This window comes from Acipenser ruthenus, chromosome 18 (genome assembly GCF_902713425.1).
Source record: "Acipenser ruthenus chromosome 18, fAciRut3.2 maternal haplotype, whole genome shotgun sequence".
NCBI classification, from domain to species: domain Eukaryota; kingdom Metazoa; phylum Chordata; class Actinopteri; order Acipenseriformes; family Acipenseridae; genus Acipenser; species Acipenser ruthenus.
In genome coordinates, this window is record NC_081206.1 from 15,679,557 (window position 1) to 15,701,133 (window position 21,577).

Below are 21,577 nucleotides of genomic sequence, written 5' to 3' on the forward strand. Positions count from 1 at the left end.
AGTTTAGCGGGTCCTACCATAGACCCAGCGCGCTAACCAATGCTTTATAATCACTTCCTCTTATCAGCGTTATCAATATTAGCATGGCTTCGGGGGTCCTCTAGTGGCTCATCTGGGACAGGCACGAGCCCATAGTGCCCAGGGGGAGTCTCAGGGTGTGAAGTTGCTGGTCTCGGCTGTGGATTCCACAGGGAGTGTTGCATTGGCTGTTACTCGTCACAGTGCTACAGCAGCCCCTATTGACTAGGCGCCTGGTCTGGTGAGCTCAGGCAGACACCTGCAGGGCTGGCCTTCCTACTCCAGGGGTTGGTAGCTCTCTGACATCCTCTGTGGAGCTCCCGGGTGGAAAGAGGCGACTGGCTTGGCAGGGGGATTGGAGGATGCCCCCTGACCTTCATTTCTCCTGCGGTCGGCTGTGGTGATGGCACATAGTTGGACATTCTAAATTGATGAAAACATTTGGGGTTCAATAATTGGACATTCTTAAATTGTATAAAACAAATACATACCTAAAAAAACATTATTAGAAGTTTGTTGTCCTGAATATATTTTGGCTCTTCCAGGAAGCAGGAGCAGCTTTTCACCTCTAGCATCGTTTTATACATTTCGGGATAATGCACATTAAAGCAACAAAGAAGTTCATTAAAATAAAATAAAGTATAGGAGGGCAATTGATAATGCTGCTGTTGAGGTAATAAAACTGTTTTCACATCCTTGGTTAGCACTTCTTTAAGATTTGATTTGTAAATCTCTTCTGAAAATATGACCAATACTGAGCTATTGTTTAGGGCAGCCAGACTGCTCAGCTCATCAGTGCTTTCTGTTACAGTGAGTGTAGCAAACAAAATAATCCCATCACCCTGCGCTGCTGTGCACTTCCATTCATTACACAGGTCTCATGTGTGCAGCTTGTGATTGTACACATGACATCGATACAGCAAACTCTACATCTGAGACCTAGACAGCAAACTCTACATCTGAGACCTAGACAGCAAACTCTACATCTGAGACCTAGACAGCAAACTCTACATCTGAGACCTAGACAGCAAACTCTACATCTGAGACCTAGACAGCAAACTCTACATCTGAGACCTAGACAGCAAACTCTTTACATCTGAGACCTAGACAGCAAACTCTACATCTGGAGACCTAGACAGCAAACTCTACATCTGAGACCTAGATAGCAAACTCCACATCTGAGACCAAGACAGCAAACTCCACATCTGAGACCTAGACAGCAAACTCTACATCTGAGACCTAGACAGCAAACTCTTTACATCTGAGACCTAGACAGCAAACTCCACATCTGAGACCTAGACAGCAAACTCCACATCTGAGACCTAGTCAGCAAACTCTACATCTGAGACCTAGACAGCAAACTCTTTACATCTGAGACCTAGACAGCAAACTCTACATCTGAGACCTAGACAGCAAACTCTACATCTGAGACCTAGACAGCAAACTCTACATCTGAGACCTAGACAGCAAACTCTACATCTGAGACCTAGACAGCAAACTCTACATCTGAGACCTAGACAGCAAACTCTTTACATCTGAGACCTAAACAGCAAACTCCATATCTGAGACCTAGACAGCAAACTCCACATCTGAGACCTAAACAGCAAACTCTACATCTGAGACCTATGACATCTGCTACAACTTTAGGTTAAAGGAAGCTGTTTCTATGCCTTAGTCTCGGGTTATTTGTTACACTTGCACTTCCTGGGTCATTTCACTGAAGCAGTGTCTTCTGGGTTAGAGCATGTCAGTTCAGGGGAAGCAGCTGATTGGCTATTGGAAAGAAGCCATTGAAAAGGTGGGGGACAATGTCACTGTCCTGATGGAAATGTAAGCTTGTGTAGTAACAGATATCATGTTTGCACTGACATGTTTCTTTCCAAACTACACACGTGAGACCCTTGTAATGGATTGCTATGCGTGGCATTGAAATGCACGTGGGAGACCTTCATATCGAATGGCTGCGCAGGGCAGAGAAATGTTATGGATGACTTTGTTAGCAACAGCCACTTTAAATGTGACTGACCAAAACATTTCGCAAATCCAAACCAGCCTAGCTACAAATACAACAATGGTAAGAAAGCAGTTTGCTTTAAACACTAATGTTCAGTAACATCCACACAGCAATAAAGAAATAAACGAGACTCATCTTTACATTTATTGATTGTTCTTAATAAAAAGCCTTGCTTTGTACAGAAAAGGCATTAAAAAAAAAAAAATCATAACATAATCACAATTTCCAGCCAATAACATACAAGACAGTTTACAACACTGATCATCGTTCTTCTCATCCTCTTTCATTGCATACAGTATGTGATCATCGATCAACAAGGGTGTAGGGTACACCCCAGCAGGCACTCCTGCACAGTGCTCTGGTATTGTGGATCACAGGAATTCCAGATCATTCTGCACCCACAGACCAGTCACAAGACTTTGTTTTCAAGGCTCATCATTTTTTCCTCCACTAAATGATACACAGACGTTTCATTCTGTCCTCTGAGCAATAATAATATGAATATATACATAACTTCTGGAGCAATGTTGAAATTCCAATTTAGTGTGTTAGATACATATCTAAAACTGGAAAAAAGGCACACAGAAAAACAGCCCCAATCAGCCGTACACTCATTCAAAGCAGTGCTTTTAAATCCAGCCTAACCCATTAGCACCTGAAAAAATATTTCTTGCCATATCTGTACAATACTGAAGACAAGTAGCTGCTTCCTGGTGCGATTTACTTCAGTGATGTTAAAAAGACACTTAGTAACAAAATGTTCTTTTTAGAATTACTAAATATTATTAAACAACCTAATAATAACTTCCTGTTCGGTCTGTCTCGCTTGAAACCGTGTGACTTACAGCACAGGAAGTAATTAGGCACCAGAAGGCAGAAGTTACATTTTTTATCTTGCGTTGGAGTTGATATTTGGACCAACCTAGAAGTTGAAAATATACTTTCATGTTTATTATAAATTACATTCATTGTCTTTTAAAATTGGTCCAATAAAATAAGCAACATTAAAGTAAAAAAAAAAAATCAAAACTTAAGCAAAGACCCAGAAGAACAGCTTGCACAGGACCAGTGAGCTGGAGCCCCAGAAGAACAGCTTGCACAGGACCAGTGAGCTGGAGCCCCAGAAGAACAGCTTGCACAGGACCAGTGAGCTGGAGCCCCAGAAGAACAGCTTGCACAGGACCAGTGAGCTGGAGCTCCAGAAGAACAGCTTGCACAGGACCAGTAAGCTGGAGCTCCAGCAGAACAGTTTGCATGGGTATCAGTGAGCTGGTTCTGGTCTAATGCGAATCAAAGGAGGGAGTGTAGGTTAAAGCCTTGGTTTTACCTACTTACATTTGCTTAACCAAGAAATGAATAGAATTGAGTGCATTTGAACTTACTAATGGTCTGGACAGTATATATTGTTATTTTAAATTATATTTCATAATCATGTTATCACCAGTATTTGTTTAAGCATTGTTCACACTCTCTTTAAATTTGAAAACTTTTGTTTGCATCACAGTGCTTATTCAACAGGTTCCCTGATCTCACTGTGCAACCATTTTCCAAACGTGGCTGAATCTGATTAAAGCCACATTCCTATCACATATCTAGTATGCTGCTTGTTCTGTGGAGCAGCATTACATGCATATTGTTCTTTAAGGTAACTGCCCTGTCACACATTGGCAAATCATGTCATTTTCAGTTTGCTTGTGATCCTTCAGGATTTTGCACCAACAGTTATTCAGTCTCTCTCGGATCGACTGGGTTTAAATGGCACTGTTCTCTCTGCCAGCTGTGGCCTCCTGCATTAGCAGTCTTGCTGCAGTGTACAGCATTTTAAATTTGCTGTTACTTGTACACCTGCCCAGTAAAGAGCTTGACACAAATGAGTTAATTAGCACAATGTGTCATTTCCACTGCATATACAGTAGAACTATGAATACGGAATTGATGGTAATGTGTCTGATTCATCTTTGGAGCCACTGTAGTGTCCTTATGATGCAAAACTAGCTCTTCTGAATTTTAGATCTTAATTACATTAGCTAGGCTTCATGTAATCATGACTAAATAATTATGCAAGTCACAAACAAGGTGTCAAATTAACGCTCAAGATCATTTTTTTAGGTTCAAGCGCATCCATACTAAATTAATCTAAACTCAATGTACAAATTCAAAAATATGCAAAAAGCCTCATTTCTAAACTTAATGAAATGCAACGATCAATGCGTTTCAGTCCATGCATCAGATCAGGACAAACAGGATTACAAATTGAACTCCGCTTGGGTAGAAAATGACTTGCAGGAAAGCTCTGTATTTAATGAGAAACCTGCTTTATGAAGCCTTCGTATTACTGTGCAGAAAGAGGGGAGGGCAATAATTGCAAACAGCACAGGAGACAGAGTGCAGTGAACTTTCTAACCTACAGAATTGGGTTTGGACAACAACAACAAATAAAGACAGCTCAGAAAGATGCATTTGGTCCTTGTTATAATACACATAATCCATACATTATGGGGGGAAATGGGTTATTAACAGGGATTGTCAAACAAAACAAGGAGAGGGTCAATTAACTGGCCCATCAACCACAAAGCATGCAACACGCAGACACAGCTTTGGTACAAGTGTCACTTTCATCAGCATGCACAATTCTTCCTAGTTCATTTCACAAAATATTGGTGGTAAATGCTGAGAATATCCTTGGAGTCTGTGCTTTGAGGATGTCATTGCATTATGGGTGCTGTGCAATGGCTCAGCTGAAAACCTTAACCTGTCCTCACTGCTTTATAGCAGGTCCCAAAGTACAGGTGCAGAGACCCTGTCATGTGGTACATTGCTAAACTAGCAGCAGTGCATAATCAACAAAGAAATAGGTTGGGCTGATTTGATCCCACTGGGCAATTGCAGAAGCAACGCAGTTATAACTGCAGATTTTATAAAACACAGCGTAATTTATTCCATGCAAGCAGTCACAATTTGGCAGGTCCTGATATTCCGTGGGGTCACTGTCCCCATGTGTGTTCTTTTAGATCATGTCAATATTTAAATATTATTTAATGTGAGCTTCACAAGTAAGATACTCCCAAACATTGAGGACAGGCCTGGGTTTAACAGGTTTCTATGGCTGAGGCAATTCTCATCACTTTCATTCAATTCATGCAACATGACCCTGGATGCAAAAGCACAATGCAATCTCTGCATGGGGAATCAATAACCATGATTTTTCTCTCCCCGATATCATTGTTATCACCCACTTCATAGAGTACTATATACAGTGCAACAGTGGGTAAGGGTTTAGATATTCACATTCACAGTGAGGTGCTCTTGGATTTGCTCCAAATATCACATGCCAGGACTTGAAAGACTGTTCTCTACACCAAACCTGCCTCTGATAAAAGGCTGCTATGGTATACCTTGATCAGATACAGACAGTATTGCTGTACTGTAGTTCTACCTGATTCTACGGAACAGCAGTGCACTAGCACTGGCTCGTGTGTGCAGGACTGGAACGGGGTCTGTATACAGCCTACAAAGAAATCATGATTCTACATTAAACACGGAGACCCAGTGGATATTAACACACACGCAAGCACACACACACACACACACACACACACAGAGTGCTCACGTGCATTTAAACAGTTCTTTGATTGGCTTGTACAGATGAAATGATTTATAACTACATCTATAACGATTCTCTTTCTATGGCTCTCGCGGCTCTGACACGGTCTGTGTCTTACATTAAGGCAGCTTCTTATTCAAACCTATTTCTAAAGCTGTGTTTTTGTGGCATGATATAGATCAGATATAAATGTACTAAAAAACTAAAATTAAAAAAAAAAAAAGTTGCAGACTTCACTTTAAAATAAAACAAAATAAAAATCATCTTCAAAAGTCGTGCTAACCAATGCTTTGAAATCCATTTTCTTCGCTGCTATTATCCATCCCTGCCTGTCACATTTCTATTTTTTACATTTCTCTAGAGATCCGCAGTTCTAATCGTGATTAAACGTGGTCAGGACATTCTTTAGGAGAGGCTTTAGAAAATCCATGCATGTACAGTGAATGTAGGCCATGAGGATATATGTCTTCATGCTAAATGATAGCTCTAGTTTTAACTTGACAGACACAACACGGGTCTCATGGGACCCGAGTGCAGCTCCTATCACTGTCCCTGACCGTTCACAAGCACTACATTCACAAAAATGAAAGCATTTAAAGAAAAGCATTGTAATGTGCTGGTTTCCAACCCTCGCTGCACAGGCATAACAGAAAACACTAAAGAAACGAGAAGTGGCCACACAACTGCTTCCACATTGGATAAAGTGAGCTGTAGTGGCAGTGTGCTCCCAGCAGGTGGTGCCATAATTCCTAGCTTGCTTTGTGAAGGGCAGAAGCAGCTGGCACTTGAATTCATGAAGCAACTCCTGCTTTCCTTCCATGTTAAAGCTGCTGTCCCTTTTCAAACTTATTCTTAAAGCTGATACCAGTTATATAAATACATCTTCAGTTTAAATACCCTCTCCTTTGGCCGGTACTAATCGTGCAAGTAAGTTTCAAACTTCTGGCTTCAAAACCTAAACCCTCTACACAGCATTAATCTTGGCTTTGGAATAAGCAGCAGCAGCAGTAATTCACAAATAAAACATATCAGTGAAATGGTGGGGGGAAAATTAAATCAGTCTGGTTTTCTTTAAAGAAAAAAGAAAAGAAATAAAAAACAACATTATAATAATAATAATAATAATAATAATAATAATAATAATAATAATAATAATCTAATGTAATAATAAATGGTGACGCTGTGTTCAACGCATGCCGATCCGGTGCCTGAATCTCAAGTACACCATCGCTGCGAGAGCCAGCGCTCCCGATACAGCCAGGACTCCGAGCAGCGAGACGGACGGCTCAGCCCCGCCCCTCGACCCCGCCGGACCGTTCATCTGAGCGGAGTGCTGCGGAAACAAAACACACAGACAGTCAGAGCTCGCGCACGAACAAGGACCGTGCAGGGAAATCACACAGAGGGTCATCAGAAAGGCTGTATTTTTATTAGAAAATTGGCCTTTTATTTCCTGGCATCTCATTGGCTAGTACCCTTGGCTGGGGGGTATATTAACTTTCAATAGATGACCAGGAAATAAAAAGTACCGACATCAGGGCCTTTTCACCTGGACAGATATCCTTGAGCCACCTACTCATCAGTGACCATTTTTCTGTCTTTTTTTCTGCCTGTTTTTGTCTTACAGTTTCCCATTTTCTAAGCGCATTAAGACCCCCCAGGGTGGGCGGTATTGGGCAATACCTTCAGGGGCTATAAGGGCCCCCACCAGCGCCGTCGGGCCTCTTTATGCTCTTGGGCAGTCCGGTATTGCCCAATACTGCCCTGAAGGGTTTTATTGCTTACATATTTCTGCTATCTGTCGAGTACAAGAAGGGGTCTTTTCACATGTCTTGTTACTTTTACATTCATTTATGTTTTGCTTTTGCTTGAGAATTATTCATGGATGGTGAAAACAGAATGTCTTTAAAAGAAGGACAAAAAAAAAATAGATCTCAACTTAGCATTTACTGTTTTTCAGGTAAGCATTTAAATATTTAGGAAGCAAACATTTCTTGTGTAACACCTCCAGAGAAAATGATCCATTACGAATGTGACAACGCTATTTTTTCTGCTTTAATAAATCTTGGACTGTGAAATGCCGTGAATAAGCAATTTTCTACCATAATAAATACAGCCCTAGTCATCACCCCTCATGTCAATTACAAAGTCATTATTTTCAGTTGGAAAGTACGTATGTTAGGGTGTGTGAACTATGCATCAGCTGTAGAGTCACTTACAATTACATCTCACCCGAAAGACGGAGCACAAGGAGGTTAAGTGACTTGCTCAGGGTCACACAATGAGTCAGTGGCTGAGGTGGGATTCGAACCGGGGACCTCCTGCTTTAACCAGTGTAAGTGACTCTGCAGCTGATGCATAGTTCACACACCCTAACATACGTACAAAGATTTCATTTATAATGGTGTACTGGCAAGACCTCAAACATCCAGACAAAGGAGTTTCAGATAAATGAATAAATAAATAAAACACACATCAAACAATTACACCCCAGAATACAAATACACATAAAACAGTTAAGGGAAGACTGGTACAGTGATCTCAGTATTTGAGCAACAGAGCTCTGAATCATTCAGAATGATTGAAGACATCATTACAATGTACATGAATTGTACATGTTTTAAACAAATGATCAATATTTCATTTTGCACAGTTTTGGCAGCTTTCCTTTGCTGTTCAATCCCCCAACAACTTGACATCTCTACCACAATGAGAGACGCCCGAAATGTGGATTCCCATTACAGACAGGGTCAGCTGTACTTCAGTCCAAAGGAACCTGCAGGCAAATCCATCAAACCTGTCATGAGATATGATCTTGGTGCATTTGCTTAATATGCAGTGTTGTGCCAAGAGCACACAGTTTAAACTGCAGGGCAGGAAGTAACGTGGTCTGGTCAGCACAGGGTACCACCTTGAAGACTGATCTCATCACCTCTCAGAAGCAGGGTGGTCCGGTCAGCATAGGGTACCACCTTGAAGACTGATCTCATCACCTCTCAGAAGCAGGGTGGTCTAGTCAGCCCAGGGTACCACCTTGAAGACTGATTTCATCACCTCTCAGAAGCAGGGTGGTCTGGTCAGCACAGGGTACCACCTTGAAGACTGATCTCATCACCTCTCAGAAGCAGGGTGGCCTGGTCAGCACAGGGCTTCCTTGCTATTTCTCTATACGACTTACACATGAAGACAATGTGAAATACTGAAAGCAGTGATTTAGGGAAGGGCCCCTGCACAGTGAAGTTAGCATGTGTACAGTTTACTGTCAACATGACCTATTTAGAAAATGTCCATTCAGCTCAATCTCTTCAGCACAGTGATAATGTTGCAGGTGCTACTACAGCACATGCACCTATAGAGTTAGTTACTGTAACAATCTTTCCATCTCTTTGAAAGCTTTGCGCTGCAAAAGACTGCAGCGTATCCCAGTTATATTTCCTAATCGTTTTTAACTAAGTGCCAGCTCTGCACTGTGACTTGTTACATCAGGTACCTCCCCAGGGTGAAGCAGGAGAACGGGGTGTTTGATGTCAATGGCATTGCAGGAGAAATCATTTCAATTCAATATTTATAATCTCCTTGTGACGGGGTACTGCCCCGTCTTTATGATCAATGTTGGGACTGGCAGGGAGGGGGTTAAAATTCCTCCCTGCCAGAAAAACATGTGAGAATGTGGCTGGAGCCCTAATTGACTAATCAGTAATTATTGAATAATTGGGCTCCAGCCACAGGGGATAAAAGCCAGGGGAGAGGCCCTGGCTAGGGGAGAGTTGGAGAGTGGTAGAGAGAGTTCTGGAAGGAGTGTGTTTTGTTTGTGCTGTGTTTTTCTGTTCCAGTGAAGGCAACGCCCAGCCTGGAAGCTTTATTTTGTAAGTTTTTGTTTTGTGGTTGTATTTTGTGTTTGAAACCGTTTTGTTTGGCCCTTGTGCCTATTTATTTTGTATTTTTGTTTATTAAAAATCTTTATTTTGAACTTTCAACTGTCTCTGAGTCTCAAACCTCGGTCCATCTTGTCACATTTGGTGTCAGAAACGGGAGAGCACCACCTGGAGGCTCAGAGCAGTAATTTTTTTTTTCTCTTTTGAATTTTGGGAGTTTATTTATTTATTTTTTGGAAAATGGGGAAGAGCAGACAGCGGCAAAGGCAGGAGAAGCAGCAGCCGAAGAAATGTAGGCTGCTGCAACAACAGCCACCCCAGCTGGACGACCCAGCCAGTCTTTTCCCCTGGTGCTCCTGGTGCGGGAAGGAGGATCATCAGTGGAGGTCCTGTCCAGATGGGCTACCAGCTGACTGGTGTGGGTACTGTGAGGTGGATGGCCACAACTGGGCAGGATGCCCCCACAATCGGGACCAGGAGCAGCTGCAAACCCCGTCCTCGGCAGCCACCCCACCACTTCCTACATCACCGCCGTCACCACCATCCCAGGAAATATGGGACTGGTTGATGCACCCTGAGGCAGACCTCTCCCACGACCTCCCCATAGTTATCAACACGCTGTGGCGTCGAGATGGGGGGAGGTGGGAAAAGTGGGAGGAACAGCATCACCCGGCGTCCTTCGCAGAGCTGGCCCTGATGGTCATTAATTACCTGGCGGTAGATATGGGAGACGCCCCAATCATTCCAATAAAGAAGGTGGAGCCGTCGTCCCGAGAGCCAGAGAGGGGTGAGCCATCGTCCCGAGAGCCAGAGAGGGGTGAGCCGCTGTCCTGAGAGCCAGAGAGGGGTGAGCCGCTGTCCCGAGAGCCAGAAGGGGAGGAGCCGCCGTCCCGAGAGCCAGAAGGGGAGGAGCCGCCGTCCCGAGAGCCAGAAGGGGAGGAGCTGCCGTCCCGAGAGCCAGAAGGGGAGGAGCTGCCGTCCCGAGAGCCAGAAGGGGAGGAGCTGCCGTCCCGAGAGCCAGAAGGGGAGGAGCTGCCGTCCCGAGAGCCAGAAGGGGAGGAGCTGCCGTCCCGAGAGCCAGAAGGGGAGGAGCTGCCGTCCCGAGAGCCAGAAGGGGAGGAGCTGCCGTCCCGAGAGCCAGAAGGGGAGGAGCCGCCGTCCCGAGAGCCAGAAGGGGAGGAGCTGCCGTCCCGAGAGCCAGAATGGGGGCCGCTGCCGTCGCCCAGAGAGGGGGAGCCGTCGCCCAGAGAAGAGGAGCCCGAACGTCCACAGCCCGAGAGGGAGGAGCCCGAACGTCCACAGCCCGAGAGGGAGGAGCCCGAACGTCCACAGCCCGAGAGGGAGGAGCCCGTGCGTCCACGGCCCGAGCGGGAGGAGCCCGTGCGTCCACGGCCCGAGCGGGAGGAGTCGGTGCGTCCACGGCCCGAGCGGGAGGAGTCGGTGCGTCCACGGCCCGAGCGGGAGGAGTCGTTGCGTCCACGGCCCGAGCGGGTTGGAGTCGGTGCGTCCATGGCCCGAGAAGGGGAAGCCCACAGGCCCAGGGCTGAAGGGACCCGCAGGGGAACAGTCGGAGCTGTCTATCCCTCCACCGCCAGCAGAGGGGCAACAGTCGGAGCTGTCTATCCCTCCACCGCCAGCAGAGGGAAAAGAACTGCTGTTCCCGCCTCCGCCAGCAGAGGGAGACGAGCTGCTGTTCCCGCCTCCGCCAGCAGAGGGAGACGAGCTGCCGTTCCCGCCTCCGGCAGCAGAGGGAGCCGAGCCGCCGTTCCCGCCTCCGGCAGCAGAGGGAGCCGAGCCGCCGTTCCCGCCTCCGGCAGCAGAGGGAGCCGAGTTGCCGTTCCCGTCTCCGCCAGCAGAGGGAGCCGGGCCGCCGTTTCCGTCTCCGCCAGCAGAAGGAGCCGGGCCGCCGTTCCCGTTCCCGTCTCCGCCACCAGAGGGAGCCGGGCCGCCGTTCCCGTCTCCGCCACCAGAGGGAGCCGGGCCGCCGTTCCTGTCTCCGCCACCAGAGGGAGCCGGGCCGCCGTTCCCGCCACCAGAGGGAGCCGGGCCGCCGTTCCCGTCTCCACCTCCCGAGGGTCCGCTGCTGCTGCCGTCGCCTCCCGAGGGTCCGCTGCTGCTGCCGTCGCCTCCCGAGGGTCCGCTGCTGCTGCCGTCGCCTCCCGAGGGTCCGCTGCTGCTGCCGTCGCCTCCCGAGGGTCCGCTGCTGCTGCCGTCGCCTGGGGTTGCCAGGGATCCTGCATCGCCTGGGGTCGCTACACTATGGCCGGAGCCCCACGGAGGGGAGTTGCTGGCCATGAAGAGGGGGAGGGAGGTCAGGAGACCAGCTCCCCCAGCGGCACTTTCGCAGCAAGATGGTGTGTGGCCGGAGCCCCGGAAGAGGGAGCTGCTGGCCACGAAGAATTGGGTGGTGCCGGACGTCCCACCATGGCCACCCCCATGGACACTGTGCTTCCCCCTCTTCCGGGACTGAGACTGAGGGGGGAGGTGGCCATTTAGGCCATGTTGTGCTTGGCACAAGGGGGGGGATATGTGACGGGGTACTGCCCCGTCTTTATGATCAATGTTGGGACTGGCAGGGAGGGGGTTAAAATTCCTCCCTGCCAGAAAAACATGTGAGAATGTGGCTGGAGCCCTAATTGACTAATCAGTAATTATTGAATAATTGGGCTCCAGCCACAGGGGATAAAAGCCAGGGGAGAGGCCCTGGCTAGGGGAGAGTTGGAGAGTGGTAGAGAGAGTTCTGGAAGGAGTGTGTTTTGTTTGTGCTGTGTTTTTCTGTTCCAGTGAAGGCAACGCCCAGCCTGGAAGCTTTATTTTGTAAGTTTTTGTTTTGTGGTTGTATTTTGTGTTTGAAACCTTTTTGTTTGGCCCTTGTGCCTATTTATTTTGTATTTTTGTTTATTAAAAATCTTTATTTTGAACTTTCAACTGTCTCTGAGTCTCAAACCTCGGTCCATCTTGTCACACTCCTGTTCTTGCAGGGAGAGAATGTGTCTTGGTGATGAGCTGAATGGAGGAGAGGGGGTGGGGTTCAAAACACAATCTAGTCTAGTTGGCACAGAGTGATCTGGATTAGAAAAACTCATTGGTACTTAAGGACTGGAAACTATTTGGATTAAGCAGCACTTGAATGGATTATCCAAAGAGAACGGAGACCAATTATTGTTACAGAAAAGCTGAATCCAGCACAGTTCACAGTTGCATAGATTAGCATAATAAACCGGTGAGTATGTTTCAGAGTGCCAGTGCATACTGCTGCCTGTTTCACTGCAGTCATAGAATACTGCGACAGCCACAAATGAACACAGTTAACCCTGACCAGCGCAAGCTGCTCACGCCTATATGCAACATATGACACAAGCACGGCTGGATGAAGACAGAGACATCATCCATAATATAACCCCAGATTCTTGGGATGTGCTACAGAATGTCCTATAGTGTCATCACTATTGGACAGTCACTTCTCAAAACCCATGGAAAAATCTGTGTGTGACATACAGCTATGCAAGTACTGACGCTTCCACTGTATCCACTTTGCAGTGGAGAGACGGCAGGGAACATTAAGAAAGAAGGACACTTTGGATAATAAGAAATAAGGAAATGCATCTGGAAAGCCTTGGTTTGTGATTCTAAAGTCTAAGTGTAACTCCACTGGGATAAAGCACCACTGGATTTTACAGTATCAACCTCCAATAAACAATTGATGCAATCCAAGAGAATTCCCTGGTGCTGTAAAATGATCAAATCAACCCCAAGTCTTAACAGAGTGATAACCAAGGCTTTCAAATAGTGATCCCCTTTATAAAGAGGTCCTTTCTATGGCGCAACAGCTTATACAGCAGCATGGGCAGGGCTCTCACTTTCACCACACTGCCATTCCACTTGCACTAGTATTCTAGTTATAAGGCAGAATACAAATAGCACAGTCTTATAACCATGGCTCCTGACTACAGTGTTAAAAGGGGAGCGCTGCACCAATACTACAGTGTTATAAAGAGGAGCGCTGTACCAATACTACAGTGTTATAAAGGGGAGCGCTGCACCAATACTACAGTGTTATAAAGGGGAGCTCTGCACCAATACAACAGTGTTATAAAGGGGAGCTCTGTACCAATACTACAGTGTTATAAAGGGGAGCTCTGGTCCGAAGCGGAATACCCACCCCCTGCAGCACCCGGAGCCTCACATCCTCCCCGGCTGTCCTGAAGAGCTCCACAGCCTCCTGGTGGGACAGGTTCTGCAGCTCACACCCATTGATCTGCAGACAGGGGAGGAACGCTGTTACACAGACAAGCAGCTGCCACTGTACAGGGGATCACTCAATACCCGATGCATGCATGCTGCCTAAATAATGTGTGACTGTCCTGTTTGGAAAACTTAGTCAGGAATGAAGTGAATGGCATTTTGATTGTGTATTATTCAAGTAGTGTGGATAGGATATAAAGACCCTTTGCATACCAGCTTATTAAACACAGCATGCACCTTTTGAAAAGGTAAGAAAGTTAAGACTTAAAGGAAAACCTGGAATGGCTCAAAGTGCTACACAACGGAAGTCTTAAATAACTTTTCTATAGATTTTTCCAACATGGACCAAAGAGTCACCCTGGGCTTATTTGAACAGGAAATATAGAGGGTCTGTCATTATACATGTCTTGAACTTGCATTCTCCAGTATGGTTTGGTGTTCTCAGCGTAGCCCTCTGTTGACATTAGTCACACCAAGAAGGGCAGTCTCTGCTTGAGAGAGGCGCAGGACTGGCAGGGGGTGTTCATTGAGGTGTGCTTGCTCGCTTGCAGAGCTTTGAGGGGAATCTCTCCAATTGCCATTGTCCCTCAACTTTCAAATATATATAATACAAAAAAAAAATATTCTGCAAAGTGCCAAGTGTTTTCAAGAGCTTTGGAACATCACTCACACATGCTTTTATAATTATTTGTTTTAGTATTATTCTGAATTTAGTATTTATAAGGGTTGAGTGACACTGCACTGTCTACTTGTGGTGTCTGTCAGTCATCGCTCACTAGCAGCTTATGCCAATTTCTAAACGATCGGGGTTTTTAAATGCACTAATGAACACAATGTTATAATATTTCCAGCACTGCTCTCCACCCAGAGAGCCCTCTCCTTCCCGGGCCCCGTGCTCACCGCCAGGATCCGGTCCCCCTCCTGGAGACGCCCGTCCAGCGCTGCTGCCCCCTGCTCCTTGATTTTGGTGACGTAGATGCCGCTGTCGTTGGAGATGTACTGCTGGTCTGTCCCCCCGACAATGTTGAACCCCAGGCCTGAGGACACAAGCATGCACACTTGGGTCAGGCGTTTACTTATTCATCTTTTCTGATAGATTATTATTAAAAACAAAAAGTGTAATCAATAAACCCTGTTTGAAATTCACATTTTCAAATGTCGCCTCAAACTCTGCAAAGCAATTACTGCTCAGGAGAACTGATCATCAGTAGCTGTCCCCACGTACTACCAAACCAATCGTCTGTTATCTCTCCCCAAAGCTACTGTATACCACAGATCAGCAAAACTACTGTCAAGAGCCCAGCCTGTCTCATCTATACCTGAAGAGCCATGACTTGTGAACCCCACTCACCCTGCACTCCAACATGTGAACCCCACTCACACACACCCTGCACTCCAGGATGTGAACCCCACTCACACACACCCTGCACTCCAGGATGTGAACCCCACTCACACACACCCTGCACTCCAGGATGTGAACCCCTCTCACACACTGCACTCCAACATGTGAACCCCTCTCACCCTGCACTCCAAACAGCTGTGTCCTAGTTGAGTCACTGGGGGGCCACGAGCTGTGTTTAATTTTTATGACAATTTCGGTGATTCTCACTCAGCGTTCAATCTATTAAAAACATGCTCTTTGCAATGCCACGCCTGCCTTTCTTTCTATGCTCTCCTGGTTTTTCAAAGACACAGAACCCCTTGATTGAATTCTATTCTTTTAATTAATTGCAAACCACCTATTATTCTTAGGGATGCACCGATAATCGGTAGCGTATCGGCATGGCACCGATAAGGAAAAACTACAAAAAAGTTGTTGTAGTTGACCTTGCGTAGGCTATGTTTCTACTGTACAGTATAGGTCGAAGTTATAACACACAATGTTTGACAGCAAGTGGCTATAAAAGTTAATATCACATTATACATGTTTTTCTACTTAAGTGTTTTTACTTGTACAAATGCAAAGTGTTATTTGTGTGTGACTATGTTGTAAAACAAATGTACAAATTGCTGTCAAGCACACAATATAATACTACGTTATTCTTTGTATTCATTTTCTGAAGTAAATGCAACAAGTAAACGATATCTGTTCATTTTTTAACATGTATAATTATAAAACAGTTTAAATATAGGCCCTATGTCTTGTTCTAGTAGTTTACCTGCACTGTCTATTTATTATCGGTATCGGACGATATGGGTAGAGAACCATCGGCTATCGGGATCGGCTAAAAGAATCTTTATCATTGCAGCCCTAATTATTCTGGAAATCATAAATGTCACTATTTTGGTATTTCTTTTAAATTAGGTTTAAAAAAAAAAAAAAAAGATGACGACACAGACACACCCTGTTATACTGTATAAAATAATAAATGATGTGTAACACAAGTCCACAGGGCATGAACTTACTGTAATATTATCATCTAACTGATAAAACTGAACCGATAGACCACACTGCCTCCCTCCCAGTCCCTCAGCTCTAAGCACTAGATCACACCACCTCCCAGTCCCTTAGCTCTAACCACTAGACCACACTGCCTCCCAGTCCCTCAGCTCTAACCACTAGACCACACTGCCTCCCAGTCCCTCAACTCTAACCACTAGACCACACTGCCTCCCAGTCCCTCAGCTCTAACCACTAGACCACACTGCCTCCCAGTCTCTCAGCTCTAACCACTGCAGCACACTGCCTCCCAGTCTCTCAGCTCTAACCACTGCAGCACACTGCCTCCCAGTCTCTCAGCTCTACCACTGCAGCACACTGCCTCCCAGTCCCTCAGCTCTAACCACTGCAGCACACTGCCTCCCAGTCCCTCAGCTCTAACCACTGCAGCACACTGCCTCCCAGTCTCTCAGCTCTACCACTGCAGCACACTGCCTCCCAGTCTCTCAGCTCTACCACTGCAGCACACTGCCTCCCAGTCTCTCAGCTCTACCACTGCAGCACACTGCCTCCCAGTCTCTCAGCTCTACCACTGCAGCACACTGCCTCCCAGTCTCTCAGCTCTACCACTGCAGCACACTGCCTCCCAGTCTCTCAGCTCTACCACTGCAGCACACTGCCTCCCAGTCTCTCAGCTCTACCACTGCAGCACACTGCCTCCCAGTCCCTCAGCTCTAACCACTGCAGCACACTGCCTCCCAGTCCCTCAGCTCTAACCACGGCAGCACACCGCCTCCCAGTCCCTCAGCTCTAACCACGGCAGCACACCGCCTCCTTGTTGCCTCTTCTCCAGATTAAAGCACTTCAATTAAATCCAGAGTTCCTGAGGGAGACAATAAAATACATATAAAATAAACCAGCACAGGTCATTACACACTGCAGCTGATTTCATTCAGTCTGGAAACCCTTCCAACAGATGTTAGCACAATCACAAACTGAAACTCTTTATATCAAGGTCATTTAAAAAATATTCTGAAAAGTTACAGTAATCTCTTAACCAGCTGAGCTTGACAGGAGCTGTACTGTACCATCAATCTGCCAAGTGCAGTCAAAATTAATAAATACATTACAAAGACATGAGATTAAGATAAATACATGTGTGGTTACCATGGCATCAAGAGCCCATAAATACCTCCAATGTTTGTTTTCAAAACACACTTTCCCTTGACTAAGGTATGTTAAACATACCGAAACATTGAAGTTGGCATTTTGAGCAAAACACACACACACATATATATATATATTAGGGGTGAGACAATACACCAAGGTCACGACACGATATGTATCACGATAATTATGAAAAACTCCTCTGCTTGACGGACTTGAAAATATTTCAGATCTATACACAGATTCAATTGAAAACCAATGCTATGTATTTACCACTAAGTAGTATAGCACTTGTTTGAGTTTAAAGACAAAGCAGTGTGTCAGCTAGAGTTTCTGGGATATCAGATTTAAATTAATTAACCAAAATCTCCTCACCACATTTCTGAGAGAGGAAAAAATACTAAGCAATGTGTTTGATAGCTATTAAAGTACAAAGTTTGTTCATGTGTTTCTTTAGAAAAATCTAAACAAAGTCTTCAGCATTAAGTTGTGATGTTAATTTTTTTTAAATGTACAACAGTTTTTGATTACATCATACTTAACTTTAACTTAATAGATTATTATAAGACTATTATTATTATTATTATTATTATTATTATTATTATTATTATTATTCCATACATTTTATCACTAAGTATTTGTATTTTTCAAGTTAAGGTTGAGTATATAATTGTATTGTGTATACTATTCTATACAGTGCTGTTTTTAAATGTGGTTAGAAATAATTTAAATTATTAGACTTAAATTAATGATAAAAATTAGTATTAAATAACTCATTTTCATCAGGATTAATACATTTCTTTAAAGAAACTAACATATTCAACCAAATCAGAGTTTAAGGACCACGCAACCAAATAAAAACATTATTAGGGCGCACTGAAAGGAGACAAATATAAAATAAAACTCTTAAGAAATTTAAAAATGTGATATGTTTTGTCAAATAAAAAAGTCAAGTCTGATACACTTCAAAATTCTTAATTGCCTATCCTCCCTCACAAATGACAGACTTTCCTTGTATAATTATATATATATATATATATATATATATATATATATATATATATATATATATATTAACACACATATATACACACACACACACATACATACAGTAGTTTGCAGAAGTATTCACCCATCTGCAAAGTTTTCACATTTTGTTGGCACCTGAGCGTACTCAACGACGCTTTCAAATTAGACTTTACATGGAGAATCTACACAAACTACTCCACATTGATAAAGGGAAAAAATGCATATAGAATTTAAGTAAGATTTACATAGAAAAACAGATTAATCTCAGTTGCATAAGTATTCAACCCCTTTGCTACTGCAGCCCTAAATCAGCTCAGCTGCAAATGATTTGTTTGAAAGATCACAAAATTAGTGAAATGGTTTCAGCCTGTGTGTACTCACAGTGGTTTAACTTGTAGATCATTTCCCTCAGGCACAAAAATACTTTCAAGCTGCAACTCACATAGTGATCCAACAAAGCAACCATGAAGACCAAGGAGCTTTCGAAACAAGTCAGGGATAAGGTGGTAGAGAGGCACAGAGCAGGAGAAGGGTACAAGAACATTTCAAAGGCGCTGATTATCCCTCTCAGCACAGTGAAGTCCATCATTAAGAAGTGGAAGATGCATCATACCACCCAGACACTACGTAGATCAGGTCGCCCTCCCAAACTGAGTAGCCAGGCAAGCAGGAAACTGGTTCGGGATGTCACTCTGAAGCCAACAATGACCTTGAGAGATCTGCAAAGTTCTGTGTCCGAATCCGTGTTCACACATCAACAATAAGCCGGTCCCTACACAAAGCTGGCCTGTATGGACGGGTGGCAAGAAAAAAGCCACTACTCAAAAGGTCTCATCTTAAAGCATGTATGGAGTTTGCAAAAATCATGTAGATGATACTGCAGACATGCGGAAGGTTTTGTGTTCAGACGAGACAAAACTTCCAAGCGTCAGGTCTGGCGCAAGCTCAACACTGCACATCACACAGTCAACACCATCCCAACTGTCAAGCATGGTGGTGGCAGCATCATGTTATGGGGATGCTTCTCTTCATCAGGGACTGGGAAGCTTGTCAGGATAGAAGGGAGAATGGATGGTGCAAAGTACAGGCGAATTCTTGAGGAAAACCTATTTGAGTCAGCCAAGACTCTGAAACTGGGGAGGAAATTCACATTTCAGCAGGACAATGACCCGAAGCACAAAGCCAAAGCCACACTGGAGTGGTTGAACAAGAAGAGAATTCATGTTCTGGAGTGGCCCAGTCAAAGTCCTGACTTAAATCCAATTGAAAATTAATGGCGAGACTTGAAGATAGCAGTCTATCAACGATCCCCAACAAACTTATCAGAACAAAAATGAAAAATGTATCGCTTGTTTTCAAAAGGGCAGCTTGAAAAAATATTTTGTACCCATGTGGATTACTTTTTAATAGAAGTCTATGCTGAAAACTGCAGCCCTGTTGGAATTTACTATCAAAAGCTATCATTTGAAAACTGATTTTCAATTGTACTTCCTAACGCCATGGAAATGTCTGACTGGGCAGGTGGGAACACTAGATGTGTTTATATGTTGCTCTGCTCCACAAACTTAATCATGTGGCTGGCAGAGGTATGATAATGTTTTCAGTTTCGGGTTTACTGATTCACAACTATCTGTACAGGTGTGGAATTACATCACTTGATTTTGCAATTCCAGGACAAAGTTGAATTCCTTGCTAATACAGTATCTTTGTTTCACATGCAAATGCAAAAATCTAGATTACTACATTTAACGAGAAATTGCTGACATCACAGCAGTCACTCAGTTGAAACCACACCCTCGTCACTTCCCCGGGTCCTTTCCTCTGATGGGAACGGACGAGTGAAACAGAAAGTGAGCGTCGGAATACGGTACCACGGGGCTGTGCAAGCGTAGGCTACAGTTCTGAAGTACAGCCGGTAGCTCGAGATTATGCACTTCCAGGAGTTGCACAGCTAAACTTTGCGTTTGTAACACGCTGTCACTGCAATAAATGCACACATTCGTGTGGCATTAGCACTTCACCTGTATTGTTTTCAGTGATTAGGGAGGACAGCGGGACTGCAGCCAGCACTTTGCCCCGGGGAAGCAGTAAAGCTAACTACCCGAAAATAAAGTACATATAAACAGCTAATTCTGATTTTTTTTTTTCAAACTTATTAACTGCAAAGTTCTTTCAAAGTGCATTGCCAACCTACAATAAATAACCTAGTTAAAACGTTAAACAAAAATTCAACGCAACTTCACCCAGAAAACATTCAGCCCAGAGGCTGGTAATGCGTATCCCATACTGTTTTGTTTTGTTTTTTGCCTAATAAACCTGCTGTATAAGAACATTAAATACCGGTACAATATAATCGAGTCTAAGTGGAACAGCTTTCACGCCACAGGCCCGAGCCTGCGCTCTCTTACATCTCATCGTCTCCAGAGTTTCGGGGCAATATAAAAATCTCACAGCCGCCGAAAAACTTTCACCCTTCCTTACCAGATGGTCCCCTTTTCAGATAGATCTCCAGCTCAGGGGTAGCATTGTGCATTCTGCCGTTCATATCGGCTGGAATATCAACACAATCCGTATGCTATATATTGAATTTGTATTTATTTTTTTATCAGCCAACTCCGCCGCTGAAGGTGAACTTAAAGATTATCATTCATGGAACCCTCGCCTCGTGTGGGCTGCTGGGAGATGATGTCTTCACAGCAGGAGACGGAACTACAGCTCCCGTAGTAAATAGAAAATGAAAGTTTGTTATGGAAACAGTACACAGAGAGAGAGAGAGAGAGAGAGAGAGAGAGAGAGAGAGAGAGAGAGAGAGAGAGAAACATATCATTGAAAAGGTTACAGTATGCCGCCGATACAGTTTCAAAATACATTAAAATTGTTTTCATTTTATTGTCATCTGACCAAAACATGTAAAATGTACAAGAGCCGGGTCAGAAACATGAGCTACTATATATGTTAGAAACGGCAGTGTTAATTTATCAAGACACAATTGGAAGTAACTTAAAAGGCTTAGCTGGTACCAAGATAAACATTTTAAAAACTAGACACGGTCCATGAAACTAAACCGAATATGAATTATTAAACCCATAATTCATAAGATTGTTTTATTTGTAAATGACGCTAACGGAATGTAATAAATGGCTGGCTGTTTTCTTGACGTGATTAAGGGGCACAGAGCACATGAACCCTTGACTTGTGATTGCTTTAAACCGTCTCCTGAAATAAATGCCCATTCCACTTCTAAA

At 44.4% G+C, this 21,577-nt stretch overlaps 1 protein-coding gene across 1 annotated transcript; it reads right to left on the minus strand.

Moving 5' to 3' along the window:
* Positions 1-3,106: 3,106 nt before the first annotated feature.
* On the minus strand, positions 3,107-21,034 carry LOC117424639 (synaptojanin-2-binding protein). The gene is made up of 4 exons (XM_058991293.1): positions 20,814-21,034; positions 14,657-14,793; positions 13,674-13,769; positions 3,107-6,969 (listed from the first exon to the last, which is right to left on the minus strand). Exons 1-4 carry the CDS (start codon positions 20,875-20,877, stop codon positions 6,823-6,825), a joined length of 444 nt encoding a protein of 147 aa, XP_058847276.1. The 5' UTR covers positions 20,878-21,034; the 3' UTR covers positions 3,107-6,822.
* Between the last annotated feature and the right edge of the window lie 543 nt (positions 21,035-21,577).